Below are 16,031 nucleotides of genomic sequence, written 5' to 3'. Positions count from 1 at the left end.
AATATTGTAAGGTTTCTGTCTATCCTTTATTGTTGGACGTGGGTGTTTGTATGTTTCCTTAACCTTGTGTTTGTTTTACTGTAGGTGTTCGGGGGGCGTTGAGGTGATGCAGGTCCCCCGGTCATCCCAGTGGAGGAGCCAGATAATGACGAGTGGCTTTGGCTGCTGAACGCCCCCCACCCCACCCCCCCCCTTCCCCCTCCCTAACATCACCACCCTCATCCCTCCTTGGCTCCCTCCATCTCTGATGGCTCTATGGGGCGTTGTCAGTCTCAGCCTTCACTGCTGGGTGTGTTTACGGTCTGCGGTAACAGCAGCAGCAGCAACAGCCAGCCTCCCCAATGACAAGCCAGGGGGCCCCCTGGACTGGCTCCTGTCTGATAAAGGACCTTTCCACCACTCCCCAGAGTACATCGACTTTGTGGAGAAGAACCGGCAAGGCTTCTCCACCAGATACAAGATATATAGGTGAGTAATGACATCAGGAGGAAGAGGCACTTTACACTGTATTTACTCCTGCTTTATCACTACTCCTATTATATAAATGACAAATCTCCCAGCAGCCACATCAAACGGTCTCCATGGTTGTCCTTTCAAAGATCGGTGTAAATTGAGGCCACATACAGAATCTGATTGTGTTCATGTGTTTACATAGTAGGATGAGTATAACTCACAAAGTCGTAATCATAATAATAAAAAGAAATATAACCCACAGTAAAACCACAAAATGTCATTTACACTTATTTTTGTATAAATTAAACCCCTTCATACTTAACATACAGACATGAGAATGGTATAATTTCCAAAAAAGGTTGAACCTTTCCTTTAAATGTAGTTACCACAGCATTAACACAGTTAACTGTTTACAACCACAGCTGTCCAAAGGCTGAGGACCTCCAATATAGCTATCAGACACAATGCAATGATTACTTTCATTGTGTGTATGTCCAACTGTTGGTTTGGGGGGAAACATTTTGCAAGGAGGATTTTACAGTATAAACCTAATGAGTATCTAATCAGCATCATTCTTGGATGTTGAAAGAGAGAATGCATGTTTTCATTCATACTGAAAGTTTCCTGTAAGTACCGCGAACCTATTAACAGTCAGCTGTTGCATATTTTGAAATTTTAAGTAAGAGAGAAATATAGATTTAGCGAGGCGTTTTTCATAATAAATGTGAACCATGAACTGCAGCAACCTCAAGCCCACCCAACATATGTTCTTACCTGACCCTTATTAAAGCACTCTAGTGAAAATGATATCGCTTGCAATGGAATGTGCCACAGTTAAATCAGTGTTAAATGAATTAAAGTTAAATGAAATGATAGACGGGAGGAATGAAGGGAGTGAACTTTCATCTGTCTTGGTAGAATTAACTTAAATGTGTATATGTGTTGTAATATGTTGGTTTGGAATATATTAACATTGTGGACAAGATTATTAAAAGGGCGTTTTATCATACAGTAACATCATATACTGCATAATGAGGTGTTCATAGCTGCAGAGGGTTTTTATTAGCAGTACATTTGCTTTTCCTTGCTAAACTTTTATTGCAACATCAAAATGATGTGAGAAATTCAATACAACTGCATTTTTGATATTTGAGCACACAGTGGACACTCTGCTTAATGAAAACCCTATTCATGGTTATTTAGACTGCATTAGTTGGCCTGCAGTGTCATACAGAACAGGTTTCTCACAGCCGATGTTCACTACGTATCTGGCACATGCCTTGACAGAATCATGATGTATTTCATGCAGACACGTTGCTATCTGCTGGCTGTACATCACATCCTGCTGTCTTCCAAACCCTCAGGGAGTCACCTGATCAGGTGGTCAACTGAAATATGTTGATTAGCTCTGGAATAAAAGGATGATTTGTCATGACAGCAACATAGTCTGAGGTATCGGCATGCAAGCGGAATTAGTGGAGATTGTGTCATGAATCATATCCGTCGTCATTTAGGAGGATGTTGTCCAGGCTTCTGGAAATAGATGGACAGGGTTCCTGACATCTATGGATCGGTGCAAGGATGCTTTATGGTTTCTGTGATCGGTTGCCACGTTAGAGCTTTTTAATATTTCCTTCTCTGGCAAAAGGCAGCGATCCACTGGAGCTGTGCTGCATGGGCGGCAAGATTAATAGTCTTATCATGTGGCCAAGTGATTAGTGAGCTCTTAGTACTTATTACTCTGCATTATCACAGAATCCCCTGAGAGGCTTCTGTCAGCTGCAAAGTTGTGTTTGAGACTCTCTAGATTACCACAATGCGGCATTGATTAATAGTGATGATATTAAAAGTAAAAACGTAAAACATAAAAAAGTAAATAGTCTGTAAATCTTCTTAAATTGAATTTACTTGGATTCAGTCCCATTCAATTTCAGAAATAAAATCTGACGAATACAGCGGCGGCTTCTGTTTTGGCAAATAATAGCTCTCTTTTAGTGCCTGTGTTGGTAGGGTGACATGTGGTGCTGATGATTTTGGCAACTAACACCTACAGCTGGCTTATAAAAAAAAACAGTAGGGTTGTTTTATTAAAGAAAGTGGGCCCACTGCAATCTCTCGAATGGGCCGGATTTATGCTTCTGCTTTGCAACAGCGGTCCTTACATTTCCAAATCAAGCTCTAACTCCCGTGTACAAACAAGAAGAGAAAGTGATTCTCCGTGGCAAATATTCCAGAACCATTATGTCTTGTAAAAGGCAAAAAAATTGTCTTTCCACTACTCTCAACAGGTTGAAACTGTGTTTGATAAGGAAACATCAGCCAATCATCAAGGCAGTCATTTGATGTAAGAGCCACTTCAAGCACAATGAACAACAGCAAATTTCCTAAGCCACAGGGGAGTCTGCAGGTGCTCTGAAGAGGGTTGAGGGGAGTGTTTTAGAGCAGACTCCCTCAGCGCTGCTCTTCAGCATCCCACTGCTAGATTCCTACTGATGTTCTTTGTCCCTTTTCCTCTTCTGAAATTCCATCAGAGGTTTTGGCATCTCTAAGTTGCTCCTTGTGGTAAAGAAGCTGGTGAGGGAAGGGTAATAAATAGTATTTTTCACCCTAAAGACTGTAAAATAAAGTCTATACAAATATCAGAGAAAGTCATAAGTCATAAGGGACATTATCCCTTGAATCAGCTGCATTAAGTGCTCAGTTTCTACTTTAGTTCTCACTTTTATTCAATTTGTTAATGCTGCAGGCAACTGCAGGCAATTTCTCTCTAGTTAAGCTGTCTTGCTAGTTTGATTCAATATAGTGCATTCAAATGTAACCAATGTAAATAGAGGGAAGCCTCATTATGGTTTCAATTTTCATCCTCATATCAGGTTTAACTACACTAGTGGCATGGATAGATGGCAGTGTCAGTCTGTCAGTTGGTTAATCGGTCTACCACTGTGGTTCAGACTGAAATATCTCAAGAAATATTGGATTGATTGCCATACAAGTTTGTAGAGAGATTCATGGTCCCCACAGGATGAATCCTACTGACTTTGGTGATCCCCTGACTTTTCTTCTAGCACCCCCATGAGACAGTGGTTTTGTTTAATCCCTTAACTTTCCATATCATCAGTTCACATGTTTTATTTGTCCAAAACTTTGGTTTATGACCAAATACCTGCAAAGCAAATGACATTGCAATCAGCAGCTGATGTACTTTGTGTTTAGTGCTACTTAGCAAATGATAGCAGGCTAACACACTAAACTAAGATGGTTAACATGGTAAACATTATACATGCTAAAGTTACACTCTTAATGTTGCTGACTTAATGCCATGTCAAAAATCGAAAAAAGAACCCATTAAATATACATTTTTAGTGATCTGCTTTCTGACTGCTAATAATATTCACACAGAATGTGTTACATTATTGATGAAGTTTATGACAGATTTCTAAGAAACTGGTGCATGAATGGTATTGTGACAGCAGTTATAGATATAAAATAAAAAAACAGCTTTTTTGGCTTTACAAGATCTGCATTATGATGAACTACAGTTATGCTTAGCCAAAAAAGGGCCATGCACCTGCTAAACTCTAATTGTCTCAGCAGTTTTTGTGCTGAATACTATACGTTGTGTTTCTTTTAATTTGAGGAACTTACATCAATGAGTGTCAGTGGCCATTGCTCACATCTAACAATCGTAATGTGGATAGATACATCTTAAGCTTGTGTTTGTTGTAAATGATAATTTTTGACTTTCCATTTTTATTTCGTGCAGAAATAGAGGGCAGAGGTGATTGAAAGTGACAATCTTATTTTCTGGTCTGGTATTCCTCATGTGTAGTCCTTTGCTAAATCCTAATAAATGCTCGATGGCTTAGGAAGATGGATCACCAGAATCTGAGCTTGGAGTTACAGTGTTTGAGCTACCTCAGCAATGATGGAGTAATACATTCACACCACGTTAGCCCTGTACTTAATTTCCCACTGTTCTTACTGATTGAATTTGATCGAATTTTTAGCAAGTCGGAAGGAAGGAAATGAAAGATGGTTTGTGTTCTTGTGTCTGTGTGTGTTTTGGCGATTCACTGGAGGGCATACCCATTGCTTCCAGTGCAAACACAATGTGGGCCTTCCGCCTTAGCCACCTGTCCACAAGAAACACTGCCAAGGGAAAGCAGCCATATTCACCAGGGTGAAGGCAGGAGTCTTGACATGTATTTGGCCGCGTTCTGAACATATTGCATTTGGATAATGGATGTGATTAGTTTTTTATTGCATAATAATTAATTATACACGCCATTTAAGTGTGGAAAATGCATTAAATAGCATAAAACTACTTGAACATTAGGCCACATGCCAGTGAATAAATGTGGGTACAACAACAGACACAGAGTGGCTCAAGAAGTATGTATGTGTATATATATATATATATATATATATATATATATATATATATATATATACATATATATATATATATTAGGGCCGAGCATAACGCGTTCATTTTTTTTAATCGCATTAATCGCATGCCGGCATTTATTAATTTATTTTACACTTCATTCGGCTTTGCGTCGTGCCTAACAGGCTACTATTTGACCCTTTGCAGCACCGTTACTTATCATCAAGCTGCCACTTTCTCGTAACACATCCTGCTGCTGCAGGCTGCAGGCATGATGGAGAAAGACAGCAGCAATAACTCTGAATAGAGCTTTTATTTTCCCAAACTCCCAGACGGCTCGTAGACAAGTCAAAAGCCATATGCACATTGTGTAAAGCCGAATTGAAATATCACCGAAGCACGTCAAGCTTGAGCTACCACCTACGAGCTAAGCATATAGTTCAGTTAACGTGATGCTACCCGCTAGCATGCTACCCACTCAGGAAAAGCAGTATTTTGGAGAGTGCTACTTGCCGACCTGTGGATGAAACCAAATCCCAAAAAATTACTACAGCTCTTGCGAAACGGGTGGCTACTAACTGCAGACCTGTCAGCATCGTAGAGGACTTGGGTCTTAAAGACGTACTACGGTTGGCATGTTCTGACCCGTCTCGTTGCCGTCGAGGGGGACAGCAGCCCCACACACAGCCTGTATAACACGGAGAAAGCAGCCACACTGGAACAGCTGCAAGGTGCTGCAAATGCTGTCTCATTAACCGGTGATCACTGGACGTCAGTGAGTAATCAACATTATTTAGGAGTTACTAAACACTATATTGACTCTGGTAAGGATAGGGATTTTTAGTTTTTTATTTAGGTACTTCGAGGAATTGTGCAATAATGACAGATTCACACATTTTTCTTTTGTTTACAGTAAATAAATAATTACAAATCTTAAAATCAAGTTCATAAAGTAACTTTCTTCTTTCATTCATTTGATTCCCAATGAAGATACACTGGTAACAATTGCTTTTGATTGTTAATATGTACTTAAAAACTGTTTTGAAATGCAAAATAATAGAATTTTAATCATGTGATAAAATATGCAATCGTTTGACAGCCCTAAAATATACATACATATATATATATATATATCCATTGTATGGTCTGTGGGACCCGTTTTCAATGTTTGCTAAAAGAAAAATTATGCTATTTATTATTTCTTCTAACTCACACTCATTGGCCTTGGCTCATTTTCTGTGAAGAACATAAGAAATAACTTATTTTCAATGACTGCACACAGTACACCCCCCCTACACATAACTATTACATATGAGGTGTACGGGTCTACTGGACCTGAGTGTATTTAATTGTAGGTGCTATGAAACTATGTTGTCTTTCTGCACCTGCTATTCCCACACAAAGTTACAAAATTGTTACATTTCAAGCACTTTCACCTGTTCTGATTAAGTTCTAAGAAATAAGCACCAATAATGATCAAACATCTTGTTTCTATTTTTTTTTAGCTTTTTTTATAATTGAATTTCCTTGTTTTCTCACAAAAAACGAAAATGATCATATGATCATAAATTTAATCTCACAGGGGTAAATGGCAAACATGAACAATAAATGATGTATATATTATTGGTAATTGAGCTAAAGTAAACATCTGTTAAGTATTTTTACATAAATTGTTATGGCTGTATTGATTTAAAAGCCTAATAATGTGGTGGGTCCACCAGACCCAGGAACATCAGCTGTGTAACAAAAATATGAACACCACACAAGGGATATATATATATATATATATATATATATATATATATATCCTTAATATATATATATATATATATATATATATATATATATATATATATATATATATATATATATATATATCTCCTTAAGTACAAATACACAAATAAAAAAATACATATAAAAGTTAATTTCAAAATCCTACTTAACTAGGATCAGCTCAATGTATTTAAGATATCACATGTAAAAGTACTTTGCCTGTAGAAAAATGGGCCCTGTAACATATTACATTATTAAACATGTTACTGATGCCATGGTCTCTCTTTTGTCAACCTCCACAATGCTGTCAGCGCTGGAGTATGGTCTGGCAACATCGCTTAACTATTCTTGGATAGGGGGAAAAAAACGCTCTGGATTGTTTGTATTTCTTTTAACGAATCACAATCGTCTTGGGTGGTACTAAGCCCACGATGCAGCAAATATGCCCTTGCAAAATAGATAGCGGAGATAGCGGAATGGAAGAGACTTCAGGCTTTATCCCAGCAATGTTCATCCGGTGAGCCAGACTACTGAAGCATCAATGCATACATTTTCTGTTGTAGCTGTTCAAGGTGTAGCTCATTTTAACTACTTTATATGCAGTTGGGTATAATCCAGTGGTTCCCAACCCAGGGGTTGGACCCTACCGAAAGGGTCACAAGATTAATCTGGGGGGTGGTGAGATGATTAATGGGGTAGGAAAGAAGGAAAGTTCTGCTAAACAAATTTGTATTCATATTTTCTCCAATCTTTGCTTTTCTTGTGAACTATTGGATGAGTTTACCTCTTTGGACCTTTACATTTATTAAAATATGACTCTCTGAGAAAAGGGAAATCATTCTTCATGACACACATTTGATCCCAACTAGACACTGCTTTTTTGTTTGGGGTCAAAAGCCAAAAAGGTTGGCAACCACTGGTTGAATCTTTAACAATTGTATGTAAGCTTATACGTATATGATTATTAGTAACTAGCTGTGAAGTTAATACAGTGAGGTAAAATGTAGAATATTTCCCACTGAAGTAGAAGTAGAAAGAAACATAAACTAGAAATACGCAAGCACAATTTATGAGGCACTTGTACTTTACTTACTTACTTACTTACTTACCTACTTACCTACTTACTTACTTATTTACGGTACTTTAGTTAATCTACCTGGTTAATTTCCGCCACTTGCCAACATGATGAACCAGCCAAGAAGAAAATGGGCCTCTTTGAATTTGGAGGAAATTAAACAACTGAAACAACTCGGCTATGATAGCATCCAAAGTGTTAAACCGACAAAACTGATGTACCTTGGTGAAAAGGAGCAACGGAATTGATAATAATAATGACTTAGCTGGTTGTAGGGAGGATTGTAGCCCCGAAAACCAACTCTGTGGTGAAACCCATTTCATTTCCTCCTCTCCCCACAGGATGAACCATTTGGCCTAGCGAGGGATTTAAGATAAGACGGGGCTAGCTTATCACATTTAACGATAACTGAAGAAATGAACGACAGCGGGGATTTGCGAATACTCTTTCTATACCTGTTCTCTACTCCCCCCCCCCCCTCTCTCTCTCTCTCTCTTTTGCGCGCCCTCCTTGTGTATTCCTCTTTTTCCACAGAACGTGCTGCGGCAAACTGCAAAGCACAACTCAAGAGACACAGTGTCCCATTTGAAGAGGTCATTTATTTGTATGGCATGAAATGAGGTGAAGATTAATAGCTACACTAGATATATCTGAGCAAGAGATTAGTCAGAGGCTTTGTCTGAATACTAGAGCGTCAGCAAAAAGGTCATAGGATAACACTTATCAATTTAAAATCATTATGTTTACTTCCCACGCTCTGCCTACGGTTTCTGCTTAACATTGTGCGAATCAGTGTCTTGGTCCGTAATTACATAACAGAAATTGGAATTGATGTATTGCAGATCTTTTCCACCATCTTATTCTAACTTGTGTGTGCAGCAGTTTAAGTTCTCGGGGATTTACACGGTGTATCATTCAAACATCTGGGTGTTTGAGCTTTCCTCATTACTCCTGGTTTAATGTGATATATACCCTTTCAAAAGGCCACACTCCCTCCATCTATCATCAGCAGCCAAGGTTGCTCAACCCATTCTGATTACAGCAGTGAAGCTTTTATTTTGGAGAGAAAAAAGTGCAACGTTTGACTGATAGAACGATGCAGTTCACATAAATTCACTGACTGTTTATTTTCTTGTCACACAATGTAATCTGACAAAAACAATGCTTCAGTCTAGACAATTAATCATGTTCATTTCTACTTGGCTCCTTCGTGGTTTTATATCCACGTAGAAAGGGTTATTTTGGATGCTTTCTAAAAAGTATCAGAATGTAGCCATTCAAAAAACTTTTTAAACAAACAGAGTGCTATCTTAAAAGGCAGATAGCTCTCTGAGGAACATTTTTCCCATTCCTTTCTTCTGATATAAGTGTGATTATGTGAGTAAATTGGGGCTATGCCAGGTGGATAGGAAAAATTGGCACCGTACTTTTTTGAAAATTTCAGAGTAATCACAACTGATGTTATAATTACAGCTTTGATATCTGTCTGTGACTTCATAACTGTCTCTTTATACATTCAGTGCTATGCAGATTTGCAACGGAGGGAAAATGCTTGCAAAAATAAATACATTCTCGCCTATGGCGTACTATCAGACTTGTACTTTTTTAAACATCAAAGATAGTTATGGTCTTCAAACTGAGTCCTCGTTTTTGCAAGTACAATTAGTTCTAGTTACAGATGCTGAAACAGGTTATTTCTCTGTAGGTGGGTTGCTTAGCTAATTTTCCCTCTGCATCATGATTTCACATTAATACCAACCCACACATAAATGCACTGCCTTTATCTACATGTGAGTTATTCTTACTTTCTCAAAATGTTGATGAAACAGTGAAAGAGCCATGCTGCTTTTCTAATTAGGTTATTGATGTAGATGAGGGCTCATTTCCTCTAATAACACAAGATTTTATGAAGAACATAATACTTTCTAGACACATACTGTAAGTAAGCTGTTTTTGGGAGTCAAATAAACTAAAAGAATTAGATAGCAAAACATCCCTTGGGTTTGTATGTCATTTAAGCCTCTAAAAGGAAATGTCAAAGTGTTAGCACTGTACACTGCAAATAAAAAGAACTCTATACTTTGTTGGAAAAAATTGTATATACTGGCGCGATTTCATAGTTACTAATAAAAACTCCTTTGTGCTCTGCAGTGAAGTACTTTAAGTCTGGCCTGGATGTGCGCACACTCTCCTGCCCTTTCATTGTTAGCCATTTTACTGGCTTAAAACAAGTTGATTTCAAAAATATTGTTTCTGAAAACCAGAAAGTAAAAGATAAAGGTCAAGACAGATGTCATACTGCATGTGAGCAAAAGCTGTATAGAAAATGTGAATTTTTACATTGGTATTGATGTGGAGTCTCTTTTAATTAAGTGCTTTAACTTTATATGTAATATCTCTAACAGTAGGTATTCTATCAAGGTGCAGCACCAAAAAATGTTATTTGTGAATTAAGCCAAAATTGAGATACTTAGAAATAATTTCTACAGGTAAAGACAGGTATGACATCATATGTTTCTGCTTTCAAGCCCAAAGCAGAGCTACGTATTTGGAATTCCTGAGCTAAATGCCCACTTCTGAGAGCATATTTTCAGTAAAGCAAGCTATTTTGACCTTGCATTTTTGATCTTGTGCTGCCTTAGTCATAAAGAGTTTGGCCGTTGGTTCTTTTATCCAATTTGTTATGACAGCAGGTTAGCCATGGTCAGAGTACAACTTGTAGTTTTGCCTGCTCGGGGCGAGTGGTAGCACTTTCATCAAAATTAGTTTATTGAATTTTTCTGTGGGAGGTACTGAGCTTAACGACCTCGCATTGCAGTTTAATGGGTACATGTGCAGGCAACTACTGTGCGGTTTGAACAGTGGTGGAGGAAGTACTGAATCTCAGTACTTAAGTAAAAGTACAAATAACCAGAGATATATTTACTTTAGTAAAAGTAAAGGTACAACAATGAAAACCCTACTTAAGTAAAAGTAAAAAGTACCTGATTTTAAATGTACTTTAAGTATTAAAAGTACTTGCATAACGATGTATTCTCTTAATGTCTATATTCTAATAATTAAAAAAAACAGTAGGCCTATGGGCTGTGGCATTTTAATTAAGTTAGTTTTAGGTTAATGTAATTGTACTTACCGTCTGTGTCCCAGTTTACATTCTGACTTACAGTTCTGGTTATCTATCAGGGTGATCTGCATGAAGTTCGACTTTGCATTATTTCCCCCGGGACAGTGAATGCTGCACACATTTATCTAGCGAGAACACACGGGCTTGGACAACAAGTACGTGGCTTCCAAGGGGGTAAGCGTCTCCTCACAACCCGAACCTCCTATGGCGCCATGTTGATGCTAATAAGCATTCCATTGACTGCCATTCATTTTGACGTCACTTTGACAGCGAATAACTTTACATCTGAAGCGTTTAAAGACTTTATTTGTCCATTGTTTATTCCTAAAGAAACACGACAATGGATAAAAGGCTCCATTACCTTGTACCTCACGTTATGGCTCCATAGCAGATGTTTTTGTAAAAATAGGCAAACGATTGTGTCATAACCACGGGACTTACTGTCGCATAGTAGAGGAATTACCGCATAGTACAGGAGAAGCTCGCAGGCAGTTTCAACGTACATTAGCTGTTTAAGTTTAATTACTAATGTTAACTAACATTTTAGTTAGCAATAATTAGCCTGTACCTATGGTATCTCCTTACACATAACTACGCTCTCCGTCTCTACAAGATTGGGAATGATTGAGATTTCTCTTGGCACAGCTACCAGAAGACTTCCAACTTTCAGACAGGTTGCTCACATCACATTTACGTCGTCTCTGTCAGTTGGAGGATGCGCAGTAACGCTCGGCGCTCACCGGACCGGGAGTGTTTTTAAGATAAATATACGGGTTGTATATTAACCCTATGTGAATGGATGCTTCACATATGACCAAGCAGAGTATCGGGAGCAGCAGCAGTAACAGGAGCAGCGGTAGTATGCGCCTGGCCAATAAATGCTATCGAAGGACGGGTCTTGGCGTGGCCATAGTGGGATTCGTAATATCGCGAGGGGCAACGGGAGCTGGACGGCCACTGCTGAAGGCTTCCCTGCGGACTGCAAACGTGTGACGGTCAGGAAGACGTTTTGGCAGGGGGAAAAACTGATCAGAAAATGTAACGAAAATGTAACGGACCGTTGTAGAAATGTAGTGGAGTAGAAAGTATAGATAATTGCTGCAAAATGTAACGAAGTAAAAGTCAAAAGTATGCACTATTGATTGTACTTAAGTAAAGCACAAATACGTGAAAAATGTACTCAAGTACAGTAACGAAGTATTTGTACTTCGTTACATTCCACCACTGGGTTTGAAGCTTTGTATCCATATACACACGGTACAGAACATGTTAGCAAAAAATATTATATTATATAAAAGAGCACAGCCATTTCAAGGTTAATGTCTATGCCACTTCAAATGTTTTGTTTAACAGATGTAATGGTTCCCATTAAGCTTTCCATCAGTCTGTCATGGATGGCAAATTTTGTTACATTTTTCACTGCCTACATTGTATTTTTAGTAGGGCTGTCAGCGTTATCGCTAATGTGATGCGATTAAGGGCCGACGCGATTCATTTTTTTTTATCGCATTAATCGCATGCCGGCATTTATTAATTTATTTTACACTTCACTCGGCTTTGAGTCGTGCCTAACAGGCTACTATTTTGACCCTTTGCAGCCCCGTTACTTATCATCAAGCTGCCACTTCCTTTTAACACATCCTGCTGCTGCAGGCTGCAGGCATGATGGAGAAACACAGCAGCAATAACTCTGAATAGAGCTTTTTATTTTCCAAAACTCCCGGACGGCTCGTAGACAAGTCGAAAGCCATATGCACATTGTGTATAGCCAAATTGAAATATCACCGAAGCACGTCAAGCTTGAGCTACCACCTACGAGCTAAGCATAATAGTACAGTTAACGTGATGCTCAGGTCAACATTTTAGTTTTTAAACACTTTGGTCAATGACCACAGACCTGCAAAACTAGTGACCTTCCCATCTCTACTTTGTGTGAAGTGCTATTATGCTAACAGATATTAGCATAATAACATAACTAAACTAAAATGGTAACCATGGTAAACATTACACCTGCTTAACCTCAGCATGATAGCATTGTCATTGTTAGCATATTGCCATAGTGTTAGCATTTCTCCCAAGGCTTTGCAGAGCTGCTAGCAGAGCTGTTGACTCCTGTAGTATCTCAACTCTTACAGCCTGTTCTCATGAACCATACGTTTGAAAAGCTACGAAAAGATAAGCACTGTAATTTGTATGATTTTTTTGCTGTGCGCACCACATTGACAGCTGCTGTATAACATACCTGCAAACTAGTCGCTTTTCGGCGATAATCGCCGTTTTGAATGGGAAAAGGTCATCCACGTGAATCGTGTAGATCCAAAGACTTTCTATTTGGGGGCGGTGCCTTAACGGCAGTTATCTACCGGACCGAATAGCAAAGCGGATTTTGGTGCCTTATTTAGGTGCCACTTAAATGCCTGCACTTCTCTCTGATGCTCCGAAAACAGACGTTAGAGGCAACTGAAACATTGCCGCAGGTGCTGTGACGTACACTCAACAGCAAGTAACGTTAGCCTACCGTTAGCTAGCAGCTGGAGTAAACACGGTTAAAATGCTGACAGCTAAATGGTGTAAAAGTGTGTCTGTATTTCACTGTTGAGGATTCCAACAAGTCAGCTGCTGCCGTTGCCTGAAAAACAACACAGATGTTGCGTTCACTTGAAACTCGCCTCGTCAGCCTCGTGCTACATTCAAAGTTATTGTAAAATACCCTTTTCCCATCCAGTGGTTGTTTTTGTCGTTGAATTTACTGGTGAAAAAAGTTATTGTTATAAGTTATTATTACATTTTTAATAAATCATTTAATTTTGACCCTGTGGCCTTAAACAAGCCATTCTTTAATGTCGGCGACTGTCGTTTTGTGCTCCTTTTCTTTTTAGATCAACTTTTTATTTTTTTATATTTTTGAACATGCAGAACAGACAAAAACAATTGAACAAGGTGCTCCTTTTAAAAAATAAAATAAAAAAAATAAAAAAATAAAAAATATATATATATTTAAATCTTTCGGTTCAGGCACCGTTTTAAAAGTGTCGTTTTAGCACTGGGAAAATGTTGTATTTTCCCTTTATTTTGTTCTCGGCTCAGCCTCCAAGAAAAAGCTGCTGATTTAGGTTTATCTTTTCTCCTTTAGTGATTAGTTTACACTCATGAGGCTTCTTCAAATATTTCCAGTCATTAGTGTCTGGGATAAAAATTAAATAATAAAATTAGTTACTTTCTGCTATCAACCTTATTGAGAGGGTGCCAATATACTTTGGGTTCCAATTGCAGCTGCCCAAATGCAACATTATGTTGATCAGAGAAAAATAAATAGTGGCTTACCATTTAAATGTCTGTGATCAATCTTGTTCTTAATCAAATTGACAAATGAGGATTTTATTTTTAGCAAATAACTGGATTGTATTAAGATTCTAAAATAGTAAATCAGCTTAATTGTTTCAGATGACTTATTTGACTTTGCAGAGCTATTCAGATTAAGGATGCCATGCACACCTTTTTTTTTTTTCCAAACACAGTATTAACCCAATATTCTCAACCTAAAATACCTACTGTTTTGCCAAATGTCAGACAAACAAAGCACAAGTATGTCTAATTTGAATTCATAGCATGCTCTCTCTGTTAAGCTGAGTGTGAAAGTGCAAGTCAGCAGTACACAAATGTATCTGTGAAGGACACTTCCCATAGATATCTACCACTCTTCCTTTAAGTTTTTGGTAGTAGAATAACATTGTATATGAGTCAAAGCACTGCTAAGTGCAACATCAGCTCAAAGACCTTTTCTATGGGCAAATGTTTTGCAAAATATGAGAGAGAATGCATGCAGGGTGCCAAGTTGGTCTTTATTGATTGAACATCCATATCCTTTTGATCCTTGAGTTTTGCTCCAGTTCAGCCTACCATGTTGCCTTTGACATATCTATTTTTCCCTTCCATAATGTATGTGTTAGGTTTTTACATGAAAGTAGAAAATAACGGTAGCTTTAATGCTGTAAGAGGAAGATAAGCAGGAATAAAGTCCTGCCTTAACAGTATACAAAGGTTTATTCAAATCCAGCTCCCTTCCTGCTGCCTGCGCTATCATTGTGTTAATTGTCAGCCACAGTGCTCAGCAACAGCGACTCTGAGTCTGGGCCTTTTACAGTAGCAACAGGGGTCAACACACGGGTGTATCATAGTACCCACCCTGTGCCATCTTTATTGTTACCATACGCCACCTCATTGATAAAGAGCTGCCACAGGGAATTCCAATCCTATACCGAACTGATGGCCGGCTCTTCAACCTTAACAGGTTTAAAGCCAAGAGCAAAATCAGGAACACCATCATCATGGAGCTTAAGTATGCGGAGGTCAACGCCATCGTAGCACACTCCGCAGAAGACCTCCAGGGCATCCTGAATGCCTTTGCTAAGGCATGCAACATCGTCCTTGAAAATGTTGACCACTTCCCGTACCTTGGCAGCCTCCTCTCCTCAAAAGCTGACATCGACTCTGAAATCAACCATCGCCTGAGCTGTGCCAGTGGTGCATACGCCAGACTCAGGAACAGAGTCTTTGAAGACAGAGACCTAAGGTCCAAACAAAACTCCTGGTCTACAAAGCTGTGGTCCTCCCCACCCTGCTGTATAGGTGTGAGTCATGGACCACCTACAGCAGGCACCTGAGAGCCCTGAAACAACATCATCAAAGACACTTAAGGAAGATTCCGAGGATCAACTGGGAGGACAGACATACCAACGTCGATGGACTGGCCATGTTATTCACGTCAAACACTCGTCTCCCCAAACAGATCCTATACTCCCAATGGAAGGAAGGTCGGCGAGCCCCCGGTGGTCCAAAAAAACGCTTCAAGGACAATATTAAGCCTAAAGAAGTTCAAAATTCCAGTAAGCAACTGGGAGCAGATCATTTTGGACAGGCATTGCTGGAAGACAACTGTGCAGGAAGGAGCTTTGCGCCATGAAATTGAACTCCGCTGTGTCGCAGAGACAAAGTGACAGCACTGCAAGGGAAAAAAGAAAAATGCTCCTCTACCACCCACCACCTCCACTTTCCCCTGCCCACACTGCACCAAAATATATGGATTACATATTGGCCTGTACAGCCATCTAAAGATCCATTAGAAGATGACCCTACGGAGAGGACAGTCATACTCTTTTCGAGTGACCACCAATGACGATGATGTGTTAAATGTCCCATGGCATGACAATTTCACTTGA

The 16,031-nt window shown here is 39.0% G+C and overlaps 1 protein-coding gene across 1 annotated transcript in view; it reads left to right on the top strand.

The window, feature by feature from the left end:
- Positions 1–247: 247 nt before the first annotated feature.
- brinp3a.2 (bone morphogenetic protein/retinoic acid inducible neural-specific 3a, tandem duplicate 2) overlaps positions 248–16,031 on the top strand; it is a 33,973-nt gene continuing 18,189 nt past the window's right edge. The window contains exon 1 of the mRNA XM_078258112.1: positions 248–468. Coding sequence (XP_078114238.1) covers positions 248–468 — 221 coding nt within the window. The remainder of the gene's footprint in view (positions 469–16,031) is intronic.

The sequence above is a fragment of the Sander vitreus genome, chromosome 9 (assembly GCF_031162955.1).
Source record: "Sander vitreus isolate 19-12246 chromosome 9, sanVit1, whole genome shotgun sequence".
In the NCBI taxonomy this organism is placed as follows: Eukaryota; Metazoa; Chordata; class Actinopteri; order Perciformes; family Percidae; genus Sander; species Sander vitreus.
The sequence above is the reverse complement of the archived record's forward strand: the minus strand, read 5'-3'. Positions and strand labels throughout refer to the sequence as shown.